This window comes from Clarias gariepinus, chromosome 12 (genome assembly GCF_024256425.1).
Source record: "Clarias gariepinus isolate MV-2021 ecotype Netherlands chromosome 12, CGAR_prim_01v2, whole genome shotgun sequence".
Taxonomy (NCBI): Eukaryota; Metazoa; Chordata; class Actinopteri; order Siluriformes; family Clariidae; genus Clarias; species Clarias gariepinus.
This window is the reverse complement of record NC_071111.1, coordinates 8,302,645-8,325,471: the sequence shown is the minus strand read 5'-3', so window position 1 is coordinate 8,325,471 and position 22,827 is coordinate 8,302,645. Positions and strand designations below refer to the sequence as shown.

The window sequence follows — 22,827 nt, the reverse complement described above, 5'->3', positions numbered from 1 at the left end:
AGGCTTCCAACAAAAAGCACATACATCTTCGAATCTGACGTTAAAATAACCTAATATTACAGTGTTTTGACTTATGTTTTCATATTAAGTCTGCAAATTTCCAGGTTCCAGGTTTTTTCTTCGTGCAAGTACATTCCCGGTACTTACTTTTGCTCTGTTTGCACGGCAGCCTCCAGCTTTCATCTGGACAGACTCTGACAGATTTTGATTGACAGACCAGAGGAGGCCGTGTTAGATTTGTGACCACACACATGACGGGATTCAGGCTTGTTGCAACACGCCATCGAACGCCTCTGAATAGGCAGAGCTTCTGAGACCACTTAATCCCCTTTAAGTCTGAATAATTTCCGATGTCGAGTTAAAGCAAAAAGTTTTATACAGTTGTCAAATATCTCTTATTTTAAGTTAGCCCTTTGGAGGGGGGGCGGCTGTGTAAAAAAAGAAAAAAAAAAAAGAAGGGGGGTGGATGTGGGTGCCGAACTAACCTTGGATGAACGGACGTTGAGAAATAGCTGCAGGCAAAATCATCAGCCAGAGACGTGCTGGCGAGAGGCAAGGTCAGCGCTCACAGAAGAATGAAACGGAGACAGCACTGTGACTAAGATGAGAAGGTAGTACAGGTAGGTGAGGAAGGCAGGCAGCCGAGTATGAAATAACAAGAGGCGAGGTGCACTTCCTATATAAAAGGCTCGCTTCTCCATCTCATCACCTTGTGAGCGCGAGCAGGTCACGCAGTAGGGAGCGAACACGTGACTCATGACTGACACTCCAAAGTGTCGGCATAAAAGAACTCTTCAAACGCAAACCAACTCCAAGTCTCCACGGGCCGAGGCATGCACCGTTCTTCTCCAACACTCCACGTACGTGATGCATCGGCAAGAATCTTTCCTTTATCGCTAGGTTTAGGTTTGGAGATGGGTGCATAAGGCTGCTTGACTCAAAAAAAAAAAAAAAGAGAAAAAGTTTATAGTTACAAATGTAAATTCTAAATGAAAGTGTAGAGAAGAAATGTAGTCCTAGGCTATGCCTTATTTCTTTTGGTATACCTTGTGTAGAAGCACATTTTGCAGTTTCTGCTGCACTTGTTTTTGTCGATATCTACAGGTATGTACCTGCCCTGATCTTAGCTCAATCTGAATTGGATCATCTGCTTTTTTCCTGTAAGCAAGTCTTCTGGTCCAATCATCAGATCCAGAGCTTTTTGTTTACACTTGCATTTTTAACACCATATCTCACTCCTTTTTGGTTTTTCCTCAATCCTTCTTCTCTTATCCGCTTGCTTTAGGCTGTTTTAGACTTTCTCTCTCTCTCTCTCTCTCTCTCTCTCTTTCTCTCTCTCTCTCTCTCTCTCTCTCTCTCTCTCTCATCTTTTTCATCTTATCCCTATGTACCTAAACAGGGGTCTTGGAAAGCATCTCACTTGCTTGTGCGCTAAGGGCAAAGTTTGACTCCAAAGAAGCTTTGATGGTAATGACTTTCTGCTTGATGCCTTACAGTCTTTTTTCCTTCTCTTGCCCTGGAGAACAGCACTCCTGCTGAGGAGTAAATTTGTTGCTTGGCCTCTCTCGAGCCGAGCTGAGGATTTCGGCATGTACAGTAGGAAAAGGTCTTCCTTGCCAGCCCAGGATAAACTGATGGTGAAGATAAAGTGGAATCTTATCTCTTCTTACATTTGTGTAGTTTTCTTTTTTTTTTTTTTTCTTTTCCCCGAGAGGTCTATGCCTTTATGAATGCAAGTCATAGTGGCAGAAGAAGATGGAGAATGATAGAGTGAAGTGGAAAGCTAGACAACGCCAGCTTTAAAAAATATACATAAATATAATATGCAAAATGTAATTATTAAGTAAAATAATACGAACGTTGTACTTACTGTAGCGCTTAAATTCTCTGCCCTGAAGAGCCTCAGCCAAGATTTACTTTGTCTTCATGATGTTATGGGAGTTTATCATGCAGTTTGTAACTGTAGAAATGTGCAGTGTCCCGGGCTTCCAGTTTACCCACCGGTAGAGTAAAAGAAGATTGCAGGCTTCAGATCATGTTACTAAGAGGAATCTCTTCTCTTCTTTATCAGACGCTCCAAAGTTTTAAGGAGTCATATATCAGCTTACTTTCACACACGAAACTTTCAGGTTATTTACTTGGATTAGTTCAGGGATTTTCACACTTGGCTTGTGTTCAAAGAAACAAGCGAAAAAGTCACATAATTTTTTTTACATTTTTTATTTCCTATATAAAGTTTATGCAGATAATAGACTATAAGTTAATAGACTTAAACGACTCGCACAGTGATGTGTGGTTCAACTTTTTTTTTATTTCCCCATTCACATCATCCTCCATCAAGACAATCTAAAAGCCATGAAATTGAACCAGCTATTGCAAGTTTACTATAAATTGTGAAGGTTTTGTGAAATGTGTAGTCTCTGAAATATATATTATTTACAATCAAGCATTATATTCCAAAGATTATTACCCAAAAGAAGGAAAGAATTCACACAATTGAAGGACGCCCAAAACACAGCCTACTAAACCAACAAACATTTCCAAATGCACCTGAACCTAAGGGGCAAAAAAATGTAACAAACCCTTTATCAACTAACTGCAATGACAACAAATGTATATAGAAAATGAGCTCACTTAGGGGGGGTATTAAAGAAACAACATCCATCAATATTTCCTTCTGAATTGAATGAAGCAGGCGATGATACGATGCTACAATTGATCATCGGCTTCCTTCTTTGGGTCAATCACGAGAAGCAACCAAGCAAATAAGTGACCCCCCCCCCCCAGATACAGCAAACTAACAACAAATATTCCCGTGTCTTAATTGTACCAGTGTGATAACCCCACTGACACCTAAAGCTAGCGCATAAATTGGTCTTAAGTGTATTTTAAACATTTTGTGCTACATTTTCTCATCACAACCGTAGCAGCCGTACCACACACCTAAACGACAAGCACCTCGTCACTTTCTGGTGTGGTTTGTAGAGCTGTTAGCCCTGATTAACTCTATCTCTACAAAAAAGTGTGTAAATGCAACTTTGTTTAATTTAGCTGTCTAAAACACACATTTTTCTAAAGAGGAACTCTATATCGAATCAGGAGCTCTGGACGACAAGGTGGGAAACGTCTCCTGCCCCGGGCTCCTGTACTAAATAGACTTGCGAGCACTTTTTATTGGGCCTGTTTGCGGGGTAGTTACACTTGATGTTGCAGCGCTGTAGGCCACGCTTTGCGTTTTTCAAGCCAGGAGAGACAGACTCCCGCTGCTCTTTTCCGTTTCCTCTGTAAACATTAGCGACTCTTCTCTTTCGTCTGCCAAGACCACTAGAAAAGCGTTTTCTCACCCCCCGCAGAGAAATCTGGCTGTCTCTTACCGCATCTGTGTTGCGAGACACTCTGTTTGCTCCAGGGAACGTGCACAAAATAAAAATGATGGTGTTTTTTTTTTTTTTTTTTTTTTCCTTTTGCAGGACTCTACTTCAGCTAAATCAGTGTGTTGAGCACTTATTAAAATGCTGGAACTCTAATTCATTGTTATTTTGCAGTTTTGCATTTAAATAAAATTTTATTTAAGCTTTGGTCTAAGAGATTTATGTGAGATTTAGATTTACTCTAACAACACCAGTCACCTCCAGGGTCATTCTAAAGGAATGAACTTCACCCAAAGCAGTTTATGTCCAGCTTTCGTCCTTGCTTCAGCGGATAACCTCACAATAATACTTAAAATTAGTACCAAAGAGCTACTGCTGTAATCATAAGGACTGTTCTGTGCTCATCCCAGGATCCCTACTACTTGTTTTTTTACTCAACTGCACCTATGTACTGTAATAAAGCAAAATCACACGAGAGAGAAATAAAATCGCTTGATTCTGTCCTGATGGTGAATAATCCTAATTTAGGAAAATCCTCAAAAAAAAAAGAAAAAAAAAAAGTACACAGTCCAATACAGTGGAAAACGGCTCAAATTGAGTGGAAATCAGACAAAATGGCGTTCGGGATTCCCCTCATGATTTAAAGGCTCAGAGAGGACACTTCACTGTGAGATTCATTTCCTTAGGCCAGGTCATGGTTTTTGGCCACATGGTGGAGAAAGTGGACAGAGTTTTATTCAAGTGGTATGTTTATTATTCAGGTTGGTATGCTTTACATTGTATACTCGTGCTAAAGGTATAAGTAAGACTCGCTTTGTTTAACTTAAGAACTAATCAGTCTTAGAAACGTGTCCCGGAACGAAACTCGTTTGTAAGTCGAGGACTACCTATATTGCGGACCGTACAAACCTACTTTTACCCATGCTGCAAGCAACAGTTGGTGTAGTTAATGACTGTATTAAACCTGGTCTTATGCGCTATATCACCGCTTGTGGAATGCCTCTCGTCTAATCAGATCACTCGGTCTGAACTAACTGTTGTATAATGATCCATAATCCTACTATCTGCTGTAGACATGTTGTCTACTTAAGAAGTTTGTCCTTTCCACTGAAAGCCATCATTCATTAAAATTCTATATTTGGATTCCAGGCAAAGCTGCACTATGACATTCTGTTGTTAAAAACACTGTACAAAGAAATTGAACACGTCTCTCAGAGGGGTGCTAAAAATTCTGCACCTTTTTGTTTGTACTGTAGGTATGTGACTTGGCACAGTCCCATAGTTCCTAGGGATGCTTATGCTAGCTGATTCTGACAAGCTTTTATTTATTAACGCTTATTCCTTTAACAGGCCAGTAAAAATGAGCACACTGTCAAATATAATTTTGCTGTGTTTTGCTGCTCATCTGCAAATGTATCCTGTCTGTTTCTGTGCTCGATTTCTCCCCGAGCCTCTCAACAGCTCATCCAGTCCCAGCGCTCCTCCATGTGGCTTTAATTTGGTCCTCCCTGAGGTGTCTCTTTCTATCAGTTGTGCAGTTTTGGCACCGGGAGCATTAGCGTAATGAGATATTGACCGTACAAAAAGGATTAGCGTCACTTTAAATCAAGCCAAAGTGATTGTGCTGTGTCTTAAGAATGTGGAGCTGTTGTTTGGCACGGAAGAGACATAAGCATATATGGTCAAAGATAGACTTTTTATTGTTTTGTTTTGTTGTTTCCCCCCCCCCCCCCCCCCCCCCCCCCCCTCTCTTTCGATGCTGCTCTGTTTGGTCTCACCCTTCACCCTACAGGCTTCATCTTCCAGTAATTGCTGCCATTAGTTTCAAAGATTTTATTCAGGGCAGATGCGGGCATTCCAGAAGATGAGCGCGCCGCATGCTTAAGTCTTCTTGTGCAGAAGGAAAAAGAATCTGTGTTTTTAAGACTAGGGTGATGACAGCTTTTCTATACAGATGGGTGACGATTAGAGAAGGAAAAAAAAAAAAACATAACGTGTGTTAGTAAGGTGTTAAGTCACAGCAAGCCTCCAGAACCATGTAATTTTTACCATGGTTTCGCACTTGAAAGACTCTTCCTCAAAAGGTCTTCCATCAAGATGTTCAACTGGGTTAAGATCTTACCTTTAAGTTACCTAGACTGTGAAAGCCAAAGCGTTTCAGACAGCTTCGTTAAACAGTAAATAAACCCTTGTGGATGTGGGCGGAGTCATCTTAGAATAAACCACGCCCATCAGGATAAAAATGTTTCATCATATCATCGAAGTAATAAGTCAGAGTAACTTTGGGCTGAAGAGGACACGTGAGTCAAAATCATGCTGGCAAAATAAAATTTAAAGTAAATGCCCCTAACAGCCTAACTAGCTGATTTTACTAGCTGTGCCCTCACTCTAAAGTGCGTGGAATGAAAGTGTGAGATCGCGTTTATTAAATAGATTTCAAAATGCGCCCTCATAAGTTCGTACTGCAGTGCTTTACATTAAAATTTCAAAGCAGCATATCTTCACTTATGATGCGATGAAATCTCTTCTCTTCTGATGCCTTTGTTACTTAAAGCTCGGTCAAATACACCTGCCAAAACCCTTTTAAAATCCGTTCACTAGTATTTATGTGATGCGTACACAAACAGACAGACAAAAATTTTAAAAACCATCTTTGTATTCTATTACCAATCTTGCGTCGTCCAAATTTACGGCCGCAAATATCTTCAGTGTACAGACACTTTACATCTGCTATTAGAGTTGGTTTCTTTGTTGCTTTTTGTTAAAAAATTTTGAGACTCTTTCTAGCTGAATCTAGGCATTATTTCTCAATAAACTACACATCACTATGTAGTAATTTGCGAAGTATTATCAATGGCGAGAATCATTCTGTTACATATCATGATTCTCTTGCATAGCAATTCATCTATCGCCATCATATTAAACCCTATTTAAGAATTGGATGTTACTCAAGTTCTTTTATTTGAGTAAAATAACTTTTAGGTACTACTATTAAAGAGACATCTTGTCATTGCATTTGACGAACCCAGACACATGAAAATATCAGGTGTGAACAAATGTCTGTCAAAGGTGTCCAATCAAGACGGCGCTTAATACCAACTCTGAACACAGACATAATGGCTGAAGCTTGACTCATGACCCGTTCCTATTTATGAGTAACCGAAGTGCAGAAAGGAAACCGATGTGGCGCTTCTGACTTGTGGCATGGTTCTTGGTTGAGTCATGCGTGAGTGTGTGACTCAGACGTCCAATTGCGTCTGACCTCAATCACCCAAGCCTTTATACAGTACCTCACCCCCTGATGCACTCATCTTGATGTTGACCCCAGCACTTTTTCATTTTTACGACCTACCTGCTTTCCTCGCTTCCTTTCACCTGTTGATTTTATTCATTTATTTATTTATTTTGTGGTGTGTGCTCATGTTTTATAATTCTTTCTTGGTTATTGCTTTTTTAATTTTTATTTCACTGTTTGTTTAACAGGACTCGCTGAAGCAGAAAGACGAGCGAATCGAGGAACTGGAAGAGGCGCTACGTGAGAGTGTCCAGATCACTGCGGAAAGAGAGATGGTGCTGGCTCAAGAGGAAGCCGCGCGCACACATGCAGAGAAGCAGGTCAGAGCGCCATAATCAACACATCATCCGTGCAAATTATTCCTTTGGGTTGGCAAGTCATTTAAGCGTGTTTTTTTTTTTTTTTTTTTTTAAATGACATTCCCCAAACAAAACGTACTTTGTGTTGACTTTCACTGAACAGTTTATATATATTTTTTGTATATAGTGTCTAGTGCTAGGAGGCAGATACGATGTGGTGTTGGCTTGGACACACTACGTCAGGACTACACAAAGCCGCTGCATCTTTCTGTATCTAGTTTTTCCTAATGTGCAGCTATATACATAACTAACATACTCTGTGTTTTATTTATTATTATTATTAGCTCTTTGCAACAATTTATAGATTTTTACCTCATTCTTATTCTGATCATTTAACATTTCCCACCTACTGACTCACCTACTTTAACATCCACGACACACACACACGCACACACACCCTCTCATATAACATCTATCCCTATAGTTGCCCTGAGTCGCATGAAGCAAGACACTGGTTCTTTTCCTACATTACTGGGCTGCATTCAAATCTCTTAAGAAAGTGCTATCCACCCTCTTCCACATGCATCTGCTCAAGTTATGATTTACTCATGTTGCTGTGAAAGGCTATATGTTGTCCCTGTTACCCAGAGACCACTTTCTTTTTCCTTTTTTTTTTTTTTTGTATTTGTTCTCTTGACCTCCCAGTCCTGTGTGGCTGCGTCATTGTCGGGAACTTCTTTTTTTAATCTTCTGAAAGTAGGGAGCTGATGCTTTTCTCCTGCATCAATGGAGCGTGAACTCGCCATGCTTTTAAGGTAAATTACATCTGCTAACACTTCTTAGCTGAGACAATAAAGATCTCCACAAAGGAACGAGCTGAACGTTGGAGTTCGATGAGAGTGAGACCACGCGCAGCCCCCCCCCACTCCCTAACATCCTTTATTAATTACAGTTAAACTCTTATTTTAAAAGTTGTGACAAGTCAAGGTACGTCACTGAATAAATATCTCTGCGCAGCTTATTTTCTCCTGCTAACATTGAATATTGTTAAATACACAAGATTTCACCACATTTCTTTGATACTTATGGGAACGCTACAGACTTAAGGGATACTTAAAGTAAGTTTTTTTTTTTGTTTTTTTTTTAAGTATAAAATACTTTTAGATCCTGTTTTATGGAGACTTCAATGCACATTTACAGAAGAGTAGTATCTCTCAAGCCGTTAGCATATAACGGCTGCCCCGTCACAGCACAGCAAAGCTCAGCACATCACATCACTACAGCACTTCTGCGGATCACGCCAGCCTCACATCACCCTGCCAGCACGAGGCCATTTAACAACATTCATGTGCCATGCGCCTGCCTGTGTTTGTGTCTCCAGTCAGTCTTCATTTGGAAAATAAATCACTCCTGTATACCGAGTAAGGCGAAATAAGAACCTTTTTTTTCTTCTTCTTCTTCTACTTTCCACACACATGCATCAAAAACGAGTCACTTGGTGTTTTCATGGCACCCAAAGACTATAAATCACTGTGCCCGTGTTTGGCCTGGAGATGGCATCAGTAAGAAAACGCTCGCACCGAACAGGTCTTCTTTCTTTTCCGGACTGCCCGCGGTAATACGGATCACCCGACCGCCTCAGACTGACAGTCTTAAGGGTCAGGAGTACGTCATGCTTTTTACTCCCGACTTTGGCCGGAGTGGTCCACGGTTTGGATCCCTTCGGGGTTAATTAGTGCACGGCTTCGAAGGAAGCCAGTACTCCTGCTAAGCCTGGTTTACTCCTCTGGAAGTCAAGAGAGGACATGGGATCGAGGCCAAACCCTGCATCACTGTTCCTGAACCCCTTCATCGCCCATCCACACACTCATTAGCGCTTCCATTGCTAAGTGACCCGTACTGGAACTAAGTCTATCCGTGCCTGATAATGTCTCTGGATAGAATTACTTTTCTTTCAGAGAGTACAGAGATCTTCAGTAATGTTAGCGTCTGTCGGGCCAAAGGTTTGCTCTGTTAAAATAGTTTTCCCTGTTAGCTTTTTAGTGTGGTTTCACACTTGGCTCGATTTCTCATTTAAAGCCAGACTATGAACTGGTGTTCTGGACTTGTTCGGGGATGAGGTCTGTTTATTTATTTATTTATTTTCTTTGCGTAAAAGAAATTTTTTTTAAAACAATAAAACGCTTGCACAATCCGTTCCACAATCAAGTCGTGAACGAAAGTGAGTTTCAGATGCGAAGCGTCATCATGGAGCAAGACCTGCAAATTACGAGGCGTGGAGGAGACGAGAGATTCAGCCGAGTTCCTGATTTGCTAAAGGAGTTTGACTTGTCTGACAGGAAAGCGCTGTTATCTTTAGGAGTCCAGATTCTTTTCCTTACAAAAATAAATACCACATGGCCAATAAAGCACCTTTTTGAAATTGTGTAGAGTTGTATTTATGGTGTTGAATTCAGTTCAGTTTTATTTGTGTCGTACTTTTAACAATGTGCATCGTCACTGAGCAGCTTTATAGCATTCAACTTCCAACAAGGATATACTTTTTCATTTTTATTTTATTTTCCTCCTCCTCCTCTGGATTTTTCCAGATTTTTTGTCGTCTGGAGTTCGGCTACCCATCGTTAGGGCACTCCCCCAGCAGGGCTACGGCTACCAATCAGGGATGTCGAAGGATATCACATAGTTTCCTCCAAGGCACACATTTTAACCGTCAGGAGAAAAGTGCTACCTCTTCCTTCCACTTGCGTAATCTCACAGACGCCCGTAATAGGCTAGAGCCGCCACTGATGTGAATGAGCTAGAGTAACTTCACTTGCGATCTTTGGATTATAGAGCGAGTTTGTTACTGTTAGCTACTCTGAAGGGGCGGGATATACTTTAATACATTGATCTCTGACCAGAGGCAGTGGTGATGAGGACAAGAGTCTGAGAGCAACCACACTCAAAAGTGAATCCGTCCTCTTCTGGGTAAAAAGTTAGCTCTTTACACACTCCATTCTTGCATGCACACACATTTACACACACATTTGCACACAACACCCCCCCCCCCCCCTTAACTCTGGTTTCAATTTCCTCTAATTGCCGCTCTCTTGTTGTTCGGATTTTGTAGCACATGTTGGATTCAGGCTCTACAAATTTCTGTCAGTCTTTTTTGTTTCTAAATGCGCAGAAGGAAGTGTTGCTGTTCTTTGTTATCCCGACAGCCCTCTTCCTTTTCCTTTTTGTTCACCCTTTTTTGCTTTATTGCTTCGTTCACCCTTTTTTGCTTTCATCTTTACTGCTCCTGTCCCTCGATTTTTGTCCTCCTCTTTGCTCATTTTGACCCATACATTAGACGCTCTTACAGCAGAGAGGCCTCTCGAATGAAATCACTAGGCTGGCACTGAAGGGTCAGGCCTGTCTTATTTTAGCCGATGCTCTCATGAGTTTTTTTTTTTTTTTTTGTACCGCGCCAAACCTCATCGAGCCAGCCAATGTAGTGGGTGTGTGTAATTAAGGGCAAAATGCGGCCTCTCTGGGAGAAATCACTGTGTTCCTCTTACACAAGCTTCTTGCTGTGCTGTGACACCAATCACTTAACCCCAGAGGCAGGATTTACGGCTGGCCTGTCCAAATGCGACCAGCTGCTCGAGCGGGGCCGGCGAAAGCGTTTGCCCAAGACCACATGAAAATACATGTCTAGTCTCCAGACATGATTCAGCACTCAAATGACATACTTCATAACCTTCTTTCTCTCTCTCGAGGCTCCAGCCCAAAGAAAGCCACAGCGCCTCCTCCAGTGTTGATCAGGATGAGCAGATGTCTCATCGCCACTCTTATTCCTCTTCTTCCTCGTTTGCCATTCTTCCTGCTCCAGTGTGGATGTTTGTTTCTCTCTTTTCGCACCCCATATGCTCCCCTTTTTCTTTTTTTTTTCGCCTGAGCCCCCTCTCCTCCCCATATGTTGTCACAGCAACTTCTTGTTTACCACAATACAGCCATCCTTTCCCGTTTTTATTTCCCCTTCCCCTTCTCCCCCCTCCAACGACTTCTTTCTCTGCTTCCAATTTTCGTTTGCGTGATTTGTTTCCGAAGACCGTTCTGGTTCGTTCTATTCGTCTGCTTCTGTTTCTTCTGCTGAGACAGCTTTGATTTTTTGGCTTCTTCTGTAATTACTCTCTTCTCTTTCTTTGTTGCTTCTCCACTGCTTGCTGCCTGTTTGAAGCTCTTTCATGAGCCTATGCATGACTCCAACCACGCTGTCTTTAAGTGGTTCAAGGTATGATATGATTCTTTTCTTTCTTTCTTTTTCTTTCTTTTTTTTGAAGGATTCCACTCTGTTTTAGTTATGTTCCTTATTTCCCATCTGCTCTTCAGATTTTTAACATTTAGCTTTTTTTTTTTCCCTTTTTTGTTCTTTATCATCATCTTAGGAATTTGAAAGTGTGCAGTTTTTGGTGTCACTCCAACCCAAACATAGCGATAGCAAGCTTTAACCACTCTCGACTGACTGCTTCCCGAAGATGATACCCCCCCTCCCCCCCCAAGGGTGATCATCGACTCACACTCGGGATGTCTCTCATTGTTTGCCTTGCTATTATGCAAGTCAGATTCTCTTAACTGCTCTCCCAAAGGACTGATCTGTTTGTTTTGAGGCTTTATCGTGTTGACAAATGGTGCACGGATTAATTTTCTTTGGGTTATTGTGGAAGATTCCCTTCAGCAGTAACCTCTCAGCAACTTCCCATCCCTTTTTCAATTGTACTTCAGACTTTCATGTGGATTTAAAATTTAGGACGGTAAAATGGATGACATGGAGGTTTATTTCTTTATAGATGAGTCATTACATCAATATCGTCCACAATGGAAAAGCACACAAATGTTGTTCATTTGTTCATTTTATAAACGTTTTATCCTCCTTAGGATTGCCATGGATCTGTGCCTTGTGTGGTCTAAGCCCTGGGACACCTGCAGTGCAGGAATACCCCATGTCTGGGCATCACACATTACTTTCTTTCCAGCTGAATATTTTTTCTGGATGGGAAAACGAGAAGAAACCCAAAGAGAGAGAGAGAGAGAGAGAGAGAGACACACACACACGCACACACACACACACACACTCTAGAACAAAGAAAATCTCCAACAGCACCTTTTGCACCACTAACATACTCATTAGAAACACTATACTGTTTCTTATATATATATATATATATATATATAGCCATATAATAATTAAACCCTGGAGACATGCACTGACAGTCCAGACACTCCTAAGTCCGAATTATTTCACTAATAATGGAAATAATAGCTCAATCAGAATAAAAATTAAAAAAGGTATCATCTCAGGTGGGACGGTTCGAGCCGAACTGGCCCAATCATAATAAATTTTTATTCGAAATGAGAGCTGTAGTGTAAAATTTTTATAATCTCATTTCTCTTTTATCAGATCAGAATAAATGCAGCACTTCCCCAACTTACAAACAAGTTCTAGTCCAGAAGCACGTTCGTAAGTCAGATTCATTTGTAAGTCTGACAGAGTGAGTCTCGCACCCCTATCTCACCTATGCAGAGTCAGCACGGTTACTTATTGTATATTCTTGCCCTACGTATGCCCTACGTGGGGGGGGGGGGGGTAACATTAGATGACTGGTATTATGTTTTGGTTCCATTCCTGGTCCATGGGAACAACTCTCTTCCACTTCAAACTTTTGCTCCACTCAGTTTTTGATAGTGCCCTGACTGTCTCTAACCAATCATAGATGAAACTGAATTCTTGTAACCAATCATAATGCAGAAAGTAGGATTTATCGAAAAAGATGAGCAACAGCTACTAATCAGTGAGGGCAAGGATTGTTTCAAAGGAAATGCCATAATACACTCCCTATTCGGCTATTCTCCCCTTTCCACTTCCTTGAGCTCACAGACACCCATGACTGGCGATGTTTGATGTGAGAGCCTGGGTATGCCATACCTTTCCCCCTTGATGGAACTATCGATGATTGTACCTTGTGTACCTGGCAATTGAACCTGGCATGATCTCAAGATAATAGGACGAATTCATTTCCATTTCACCACTCGAGAGCAGTCTCATTCTTGTTTTGAGTCCCCTTAAGTAAACAGATTTGGTTCTGATTTCCAGATTTGTGATGTCAGGAAGAAAAAATCACAGCATAATATTTGTTTCCTAATTTATTTCCTCAAATTTGAAACAAGTATACTACACCGGATGCACTGGAGCATCTTAAGATAAAAGCTTTAAGTTTTCTCATGTTTTGCACTTTCTCTTTCTTATTCTTTTTTTTTTTTCTTTAAAATGAAACAACCCTAAAAACCATTGTGTTTCATGTCGGCGCACTTTTGGGAAAGCAGCTCTCTCTCGCTCTCTTCATTTCCATAAAGATTGAAAGGATCAGCTTTTTATTCTAGTGCATTTTTCATATTTTGTCCCATTTAAACCAATGCATTGCCCCTCATCAGCGTTTTCAACCATTTGGAACGTCATGTTTTGGGGGGGAAAAGGCTCCTATTTCATTTCATCCCTCCTTTTCTTCGTTTCATGTTTTCTGCCAACATTGCATTCTTTTCATATTAGTGCACTCACCATTTTGTTTCTTTTTAATCCTGCTTAAAGCAAAAGCAAAGCCAGGGTCCAGCTGTGTTTTTCCATTTTTATTTCTTCCTTTCGTTTTTTTCTTTCTCATCTTTCTCTATAATCCGTTTCATTGTGGACTCTTTCCAAATACATTACTAATTGATCATCAAAATTAACTGTAGTTTTGGAAGTCTTCACATATATGAATTATACTAATACACAGTTTGGGAACATGTGCTCAAATATGATTATTCTTTTGGTGAAATTCTATCAAGTTAGCTTACATTATATGCTTAAATAATGACGATTGTTAAAAGAAGTGACCTTAGCCTGCCAAAATGTATTCACAATTTATTCAAGACTCTGTTTTCAGTGTGATTTGGCCTGAATACAAATGAACAGGATAGTTGTGCGAGTTTATAAAAGACTAACATTATTCTTTAAAGGGAACATACATTACGAGACAAGCATGATGTTTTTCTGGCAGAAGGAACACCAATCCCCCGGCCCGGTCAGTCTGATATCTGTTAGATGGAATCCATCTGAGATTCCTGATACCATCAGCAATCTGTAAGCCTGCTCGCAGATGACTGTTGTAATCATCATGCAGGCATAAGCCCAACATTTTATAAAAAAGCGGTTGTAAATTGGTGCGTGGCTCGACTAACATCACACGTTAGTTCATATTCCTTTGGGAAAACAGCCTGCGCGTGTAGCCTCATTTATTTTATCTTCAAGTGCTTCATCTACAGGAGGAAATTTCATGTCGAAAGAAACGGCGCGTTCCCTTTGATCAGCTCAGAAAGTTTGCAGTACGTTCCTTGTCCGCTCTTTTTTTCCCATTTCCATATATTTAGATGTGTCTGATTTCGCATTTGGCAGACGATCAAATGCCTGACACATGAATAACAGACATAGCAGAGGCGAGGTTTAATCTCTTAATGAATGACTTATCTTCAGTGCTCACATGAAGCACGTTTCAGGCAGTCTGAACTCTGTGCTTATACAGTAACTGTGATCACGTCCTTTCATTCTGGCTAAGGTTTTGGTCACTGAAGATGGCTAAAGGTTTTTCATATCTGCCCAGTGGGGGGAACGGTGACACTATATCTGCGGCTGCACATCATGGATTCATTACGCAGCTGTTCTGCTGATTTGTGTGTTCATGCCCGAGAGCTACGAAAGTCTGTTTCAGCACGACGCTGTTTTCTTTTAAGGAGTTCACACAAGAATCCTGCTTCCTTTCCTTGCACACACTCCTCGTGGGATGTACAGTCCTGATTGGCACTTCTTACATCTCTCCATCTCACCACAGCCTGAAGCCTGTGAAACTGATGCTGGCGAGGTTTAAACGTTTCCCCATGCTTGTAGGAAGCCCAGAGGAGAGGACCGCTCTAGTCGCTTCCTCTAGAGAACAGTGTTCCCTCTAATTATTTTTTTTTCTCTTACTGAAAGCAAAACTTACTTCTATTGGGCCGGTCGTTTGGGCACAAATATCCCCGTGTGCTGCACTCCGCTTGCTTGGCTAGTATTAACTGGCTAGCATGTGAAGACTAATCTTGGCAGGAAAAATACACTAACAAGATTTAATGGGTGATTGCCAGAGGTGTTTGAACAATTAAGTTGGCTTGCCAAGCTCGCAGCCAATGTAGCTAGTTACAGCCTCTTGAAATTTAAGAATGCTCACCCTCATCCTAGGAAATGGCACAAAGACTTTTTTTTTCTTTTTCTATTATTTAGTCTTGGCCAATTTCCACCCTTCTGTCACTTTCCCGCATAATACAACTGTTACCAACCAGGGAGGGCAAAGGCTGTCCTCTGCTTCTTTTAAGACATAAAGCCAGCTAACTTGATATAATTTTGACTACTGCCCATGATGTATCACACATCCACCATCTTCTGCGTTCATGAGCGTACAGGCACCTATGATTGGCTAGTCTTTTTGGAAGTACTGGTGGAGTTGCAGGATAATAGTATATGTGGCCGAATATGTTGTGCTTGTGTGGGAAAACATGTGCTCTCCAGAAAATAGATGGAGCACTGCTTAGGGGACAGTTTACACATTCATACCTTTTTTTTTGTCTGCATGGGAGGATCACACAAAGATTAGAGGGGATAGTGCTGAGAACGTCCTGGGGCCTTACAATGCGGGACAAGAGATGCGACAAGGCGAAAGACTAGACCCGCGACAAGGCGAAAGACTAGACCCGCGACAAGGCGAAAGACTAGAGTCGCGACAAGAGTCGAATGACAAACATAAGTCAACTGCCAAAAGACAAAAAAAAGTGTTAAATAACAAAGGCAAGACAAATGATTCAAATGACGAGAGATGAGACAAAAGTCGAGAGAGTCAAATGACAAAAGTCGAGAGAGTCAAATGACAAAAGACGAGAGAGTCAAATGACAAAAGACGAGAGAGTCAAATGACAAAAGACGAGAGAGTCAAATGACAAAAGACAATTTAAAAAAACAAGACAAGTCACATGACACACGTCACATAAACGTCAAATAATGAGACGAAAGTCAAAAAACAAGACGAGAGAGTCAAATGACAAAATACAAGAAAAAAAAAGACGACAAAAAAGTCAAACAAATGTTAAATGACGAGACAAAATTCAAATGGCGGAAGACAGGTCAAACAGCAAAAGATGAGACAATGCTAAAGACAAATTCCGAGGTAAATTGCAGGGAAATGATCCTCCTGGTGCCATATTAACCTACTGTTCATTTACTACAGAAGACATTACAGCCTAGAAATAAGATCATTACACTGAAGGGGGAGTTAGGGAGTAGCCATAGATCTGCTCTGATAAAGACAAACCCACTGATAGTAGAAGGATTTTACTGCACACATAAAGATTATTTAGCATGAAATGGATGACTGTTCATCTTTTCATAATCAGGACCATGCAGGTGTGTGTGTGTGTGTTTGTAGTCTGGGGAGAGCACAAAGCCAAATAACCATATAACTCATTCGCTAGCACAACCCGCACCTCATCTTACAGTCATACACGTTCATTACTCTTGGCATAATCAGGTTTCTGGGCGACTAGGCACTCGTCTACCTGTGGAACCATAACCATTTAAAAAATATCTTTAACACAGGATGTTTGTTGAACTTTAAATGCAATCAAAAGCCACTTTACTAAAGAACCCTTCCTGTATCTCTAAAAAAATATATATTTTTATTAAACATTTCGCACAAGTGATTACATACCTCATATTGTAGACATCAAACTCTGGTTCAGTTTTCCATTACTAGGAATTCGCTCCTACTGTTCACTGGTCCCTTTTTCTCGGTCATGGATGACGGTGTGTGATGATCAATGTGTGAAAGAGGAATGAGGTTAGTGGAGAGGACAGTATGAATGTAGCTTCAGTTTGTGGCAAGAGCTTGCTCCAGCCACCAGGGGGCTGAACTGAAGGTCATTTAACAAACCTTTTATGTTTTTTTCTGGTGTCTTTAAGCCATATTTATGGGCGTGACCTAATCGGATAAAGTATTTCCATACCTAATATTTTCCCGTTGAAGGATTATCAGTCTTATTTTTCGAAGACTAATCTTATTCCCAATGAAAATTCCTTCTGTTTCCGCTGGATTGGGCCAGACTTTAAAAATATATATATATATATATTATTTAGATTGGGTTGTTATTCTAGTTATTAGTGGAATATTACTGGTCCATGTAAACACAGCTGATGTGAGACAGACGATAGATACACAGTCCCACCAGTGCCAGGACACTGCTGTGTATTTAAAAAAAAAAAAAAGGATGAGGTTGATAGGTTTTTACCATGAAATAGCGGTGTCTTGGTGGTTAAGTCACCAGGCTATTCTTCAGGAAGTTAAGAAAGGAAGTTGAAATCAACTTTAGCATCCCCTGAGCCTAAAAAGGCTCTTTAATGGATTTCTGTTGCAGCACTTAAACTCATGCACTCCGATCGGACAGAGTCGGTTATGTCCAAGGTGATCGGTCATGTCTGATCAAGCTGGAAAACAGCCGGTGCATCTCTATTATAAATGTAATAAATCATCTAAAAATCAATTTTGGAGTCAGTGTGGTGAAACATGAATCAGCACACACAGAAATCGTGATTCATAACTAGATAGATGTTTTTTCCGACTTTACTTCGTTCCTTCCAATATTCGATTTTAAATAAGCTTGACTGGTACTACACCTCAGTTTAAAAGTGATCTGGGCACACACATGACTGGCACTGTTATCTAAAACAACATGCAACAGAGTGGTTAAGGTCTAAGCACCTCGTCCATGGTTGAGGTAGTGATGCTGGGATTTAAACTCAAACAGGTGGAACTGAGAGATAAAATATCCCCTGACCGGTGACATAAAGTGCAGTCTTAGTTGAGGTGCCACAAGCCACCAAACTGGACCTTAATGTGTCAAGTTTTTTTCACAAGGTCGGTGTAGTGACAGAGTACTCTCTATAACAGTTCACTCCAGAATCTCCAATGGTATGTCAACCTGCCGAGTGTAAGCACATTATCCTTATCCTCCTGAGCCATTATGCCCTGTGGATAAGGGAGGAAGTCATCCAGGAAGAGACCACGCCCACATCAGGACTTGAGCATTTCTTCATAAGAATAAAGGGGATCCGTGAAAGGAGCCGCTGTGTTGATTTGTATCACGCTGACTTGCCGTATAGTTGCTCTTAAAACCAAGTGTAGATGTTTATCTCATAAAAGGCAGATGAATCACGATGGAAATAAAAGTAGCTGACATTTCTGAAACAATCTAAACAGTTGCGTTTTACTGAGTTACAGTATCGCTTATGTAATTGTCATCAGTCCCAGATTGCATTTGTAATCTTTCCAGCGGCTTCGACAGAATCCTGTTACACCGACTCCTCTGGAGTTTATGAAGCTTGTCAAGACTCAGTGCTGGGTGTGTTTGTAATAATGAAGCGAGCCGCAAGCCAGAGTTCCACTGCGTGGGCCTCTAAAAGAGCCAACGAAACGTTATCTGGTTTCTAGTGAAACGTTTCTCCAAAAGGAGGGAAGCTCTAAAAACATTCAAGTTAGATCCTATTGGACAAATTGTTGGTGTATGTATAACTCAAAGGATGGTGAAGTTACCCAGGAGGTCATATTCAGGTGGACCTGTTGTTTTGACCAACGTCCGTCACTCTGGCAGAGTCAGAACCACAACCGCTGAGGAGACTGTGAGAACCGTTCGGAGCCAGCACGCTAAGAACCCTCCTTACATGAATACATAAACCCGCCATTGGCTGTTTGATTTATTCGTCTCATTCGCCCGCACCGCGGAAACAGGCAGATCGCAAGCGAAAACCATCGTGTAAAGCGAGCTGGAGATCACCCACCTTTACGAATACATAACAGAGCAAAACTATTGAAGGGTCCAATAAATCGCAGACCTCAGTGCTGAGTCATGAAGGATTTATTCAGCTTCAAACCTCAGTGTGTGTTTTCAACCCAGAAAACTTTTTAAGAAGCAAAATATTTTATGTTTTGGTCCCTGAACCATGGTTCCTCCCTCAAAGTGTGGAGTTTTCTATGTATCAATAACTTGATGTGCTGGACGTTACTGATCGCTTCAGCGCAAGGCTTAAGAGAATAACGAATGAGACTCAAGTAGCAAAAATGCGTCAGCGATCACATGACATCACATTAAAGCCGTTCAAACATGCTGCCGTGCTTTTGTCTTGTGCTGAAATATCGGATCAGTTTGTGAGGAACAGTCAACATACAAGAAAACACAGTAACTCGTCCAGAAGGTGTGGAGTTCGTGCATTGAAACGTTACTCAAAAGGAACTCGGGATCTCCCATGATCTCAAAAAATCCAACTTGCGACCTGTTTTGTGTATTAATTCTTGTAAATGTCCCCATAAGGATAGGAATGCATGAATACATGTTTTGAACTTGTGGGAACTTTTAAGGAGAACTGCAGGTTTTATTTAAAACCATACAAACAACACCAAAATGCTTTCTTTATGTTGCTGAGGTTCTGCTCGATTTATTTGCAGCATAGCATTAATTAGCTATATTCATATCAATTAATATATATATAATAATATAGTAAATAATGAATAATGTCAATGGATGGTTTTCACAAGGATATCTTAAGCCAAACATATGTTCCTCTTCGTCACTCCTTTTGTCATTTCCTTTTAAATTCCACACTTATGATCCGTCACTTATTATTTATTTTGCCCCGTAAGTCTTTAATATCTGCTTTTTTATTTCTGCGTCTGTGGTCGGTTGACTATGATCCTCTCCTAGTCTTAGTTCGGCTTGTGCTTCATCACTCTCCGCAGATGGAGGAGCTGCTAGGAGCGATGGAGAAAGTGAAGCAGGAGCTGGAGTCCATGAAAGCCAAGCTTTCGTCCACGCAGCAGTCCCTGGCGGAGAAGGAGGCCCACCTGACCACACTGAGAGCCGAGCGCAGGAAGCACCTGGAGGAGGTTCTGGAGATGAAGTAAGAGTCACATTTAATTTCAAAAACGCTAATGCATGCCAAGGCAGAAGTTACTGCTGGGAGGGGGAAAAACGGTTAAGGGGGTTTCTATGGGAAGTGGTAGTAAAGAGTAATCTCAAGATGATTATTATTATTTCCCTGGGCAAGTCCTTCGTCTTATCATACATCCAGATTTCAGACGTGAAGGATTCAGACGTGCATGTCTCGTCGTTTAAGGTTAGCGCTCTAGAGAGGCAATGAGCTCGACAGGAACCGAGCGGAATCTTTGAGTGCCACTTTAAACGCCGCAAATGGCTTTTTTCCTCCACACTCACATCAAGTGCAATCCAAGCATCACTCCCACCCTTACTGTCTATTTTCCCAGACTCTTCTTTCACACTTTACACACACACATTTATCTTTGTCTCTCAGCTCTAATCATGCCTTAGCCTTATTTATGACAGTGCTGGAGTGTTCTACTCGTCTTATCTGTGCTAAGGAAGCAACTCCTTGACCAAGCCAAGCATTAGAAGGTGACTGTGACTTGTCTGGCGCTCAAACGTTAAAGGTCCCAGCATCGAGCTTTGGATTGAAGCCGATCCCCGAGACATGTTCTCAACTCTGGAGCCTGAAGAGCCTGCATGTATGAGTGGTGTAAAATCGCACCACCAAAATAAACAAACAAATATAAAAAAAAAAATTATTTAACATTTTTATTGGAAACACGTTAAGAAACTAAAATACATTATTTCAGGTAAAAAAATGAATGCATTTTTTATTTGTCCGGAGCACGCATATAAAATCGAGTATACGTCCATGAGCTGGCGATATTCCTCCTGTAAGTGCAGCACATGCCAGCTGGTGTAGGGAGAGAATATAAAACAAGTGTAGAAAGGTTGCAGAGGGGAAAATGAGTCAGAACTGGCATTTTAAAGACTTTTTTCCAGCAATTTACAAAGGTCTCCAGTTTCCTTGGGAATGGCTTGTACGCACACGTGTAGTTGTGGTGTTTTGTTTTTTATTTAAAAAGAGACGTGGCTGCAGAAGTTAAAACCACGACCCCTGCCCTCTTTCTGCCTCTTATTTTGAAAGAAGAGAAATAGAAACGGGCTCCAGAAGCGGCGACGACGACGGCGTCCAAACGCGAGTGTCAAGGAGCTGGAAGTCTGCTTCAGGGAGACTCAGACAGGGAGCGCTGTGTACAGTATCTACTCCGCCCTCACACCTAACCACACTTTTCCAAAATGAAACGTCTTCGCCGAGGGGAAAACACAGCTGTGAACGCTGAACTGATAGATCCTGTATCAGCAAAGGGGAGGAGAATCCTGGAGGATGTTGGGGTTCCTTTGTGTTCTTGGTAAGGAGAGAAGAACAAGAGAAACATGTCCAGTGATGAAGCTCTCTCATCTGGCATGCGATAATCAACTGGAAAACGAAACGTATCGCGGATCAATCTAAAAGGCTTGTTCAGCGATGATATGAAGCAGTAATGAGGAGGACTCCAGCACATTATCCCGTCCTCATGTTTCCTCTCCAAAACACAACGCCCAAATGTCACCATCTCTCCATTCCCTGCGCTCCAGATGCGATGCGGTCAGATCCTGTTGTACTCACAAGTTCGTGTGATGTGGCTAGGTTTTCTCACTGTCTGGTTTTTTTTTCTTGCATCGTTTCATCTTTTTTTTTTTTTTTTTTTTGTCCTTTCTTTTTCTCAGATCACAGCTCAAAGTCTTAGCTCAGTGTTAGCGGAGATCAGTCGTCCCCCTCCGAACAAATGTTTAACTCTCATCCAACATTTGTTTGGGAGCGGGGAACATGTCTGAGGGCCCTGCTGTCGACAAGGGAATAAGTCTTAATGAGGCATTCCTCAATGGCCAAAAGGAAGCATCGGCCTCGCAGCGTGTCCGGATGGGCGTCTCTGGCATGGTAGCGGGAAAATACGAAACTGAGACGTTTTTGAAACATCCGAGTTTAGATAAACAGTCAAGCATTAAAAAAAAATAAAAAATCCTGTGTGGCCTTGAGATAAAATAAATAAGGCACAGAAATATAACTTATTCTGACATGACTTTTAGTGTGTTGGATGTTAGGAATTTTCCATAACGGGACAAAATGGACAACGTTGTTTATTATTAATTAACAATATTAATGGTAGGGGTGAAAAAGAATTAAACATAATTTCTGGGAAATGCAAAGCATGACTAGGAAAAATAATCAACAACAGGGTGGTGTGATCTGGCTTAACATGGATAATGTTCTTCTAAGCGTTTTCACAGTACACGAATCATGATGTAGGGTTGTGCAAAGGGCTGCTGTCTGCAAGAATGAATTCAATCACGTTTAAAAAATTTAATACGCTTTTATTTGTTACCAAGGTTAACGTTGAGATATGCGTACATTTAATAACGAATATTAAAATTGTGGAAAAGAATTGATTAGATTATACAAAATATTTTTGTAGTCATATTTAGACTTTCAGATAGGTGTGTGTGTGTGTGTGCAATCAAAGTTTTGATTTGAAAGTAAAAAAGTCTTGCTTTTTTTTTTTCCCCTCATAGATTAGAACATATATTATATACATATAATTGTAATAATAAAAATAACTATTAAATTATATAATAACAATGTTATTATTATTATTATTATTATTATTATTATATATTTAACCTGGTTTTATTATTTTTTGGAGTGGGGTGTTTAGCAGTAGCAGATTTACAAAGACTACGTTCACTTTACTAGCCACATTGTTAAATTACAATGTTTTGATCGGATGAGGTTTACATTCATAATTAATTACGTAATTTACAACTCTTCTTTAACTCTACCTAACCATACACGTGCACATCAGTACGTTAT

General features: G+C 40.8%; 1 protein-coding gene across 2 annotated transcripts in view; it reads left to right on the top strand.

The window, feature by feature from the left end:
• The window catches only part of erc1b (ELKS/RAB6-interacting/CAST family member 1b), a 220,985-nt gene that overhangs the window by 91,055 nt on the left and 107,103 nt on the right, over nucleotides 1–22,827 (top strand). For both annotated transcript variants that reach the window (XM_053508595.1, XM_053508594.1), the window contains 2 exons: nucleotides 6,855–6,986; nucleotides 19,832–19,992. In XM_053508595.1, the coding sequence (XP_053364570.1) occupies nucleotides 6,855–6,986; nucleotides 19,832–19,992 (293 nt within the window). The remainder of the gene's footprint in view (nucleotides 1–6,854; nucleotides 6,987–19,831; nucleotides 19,993–22,827) is intronic.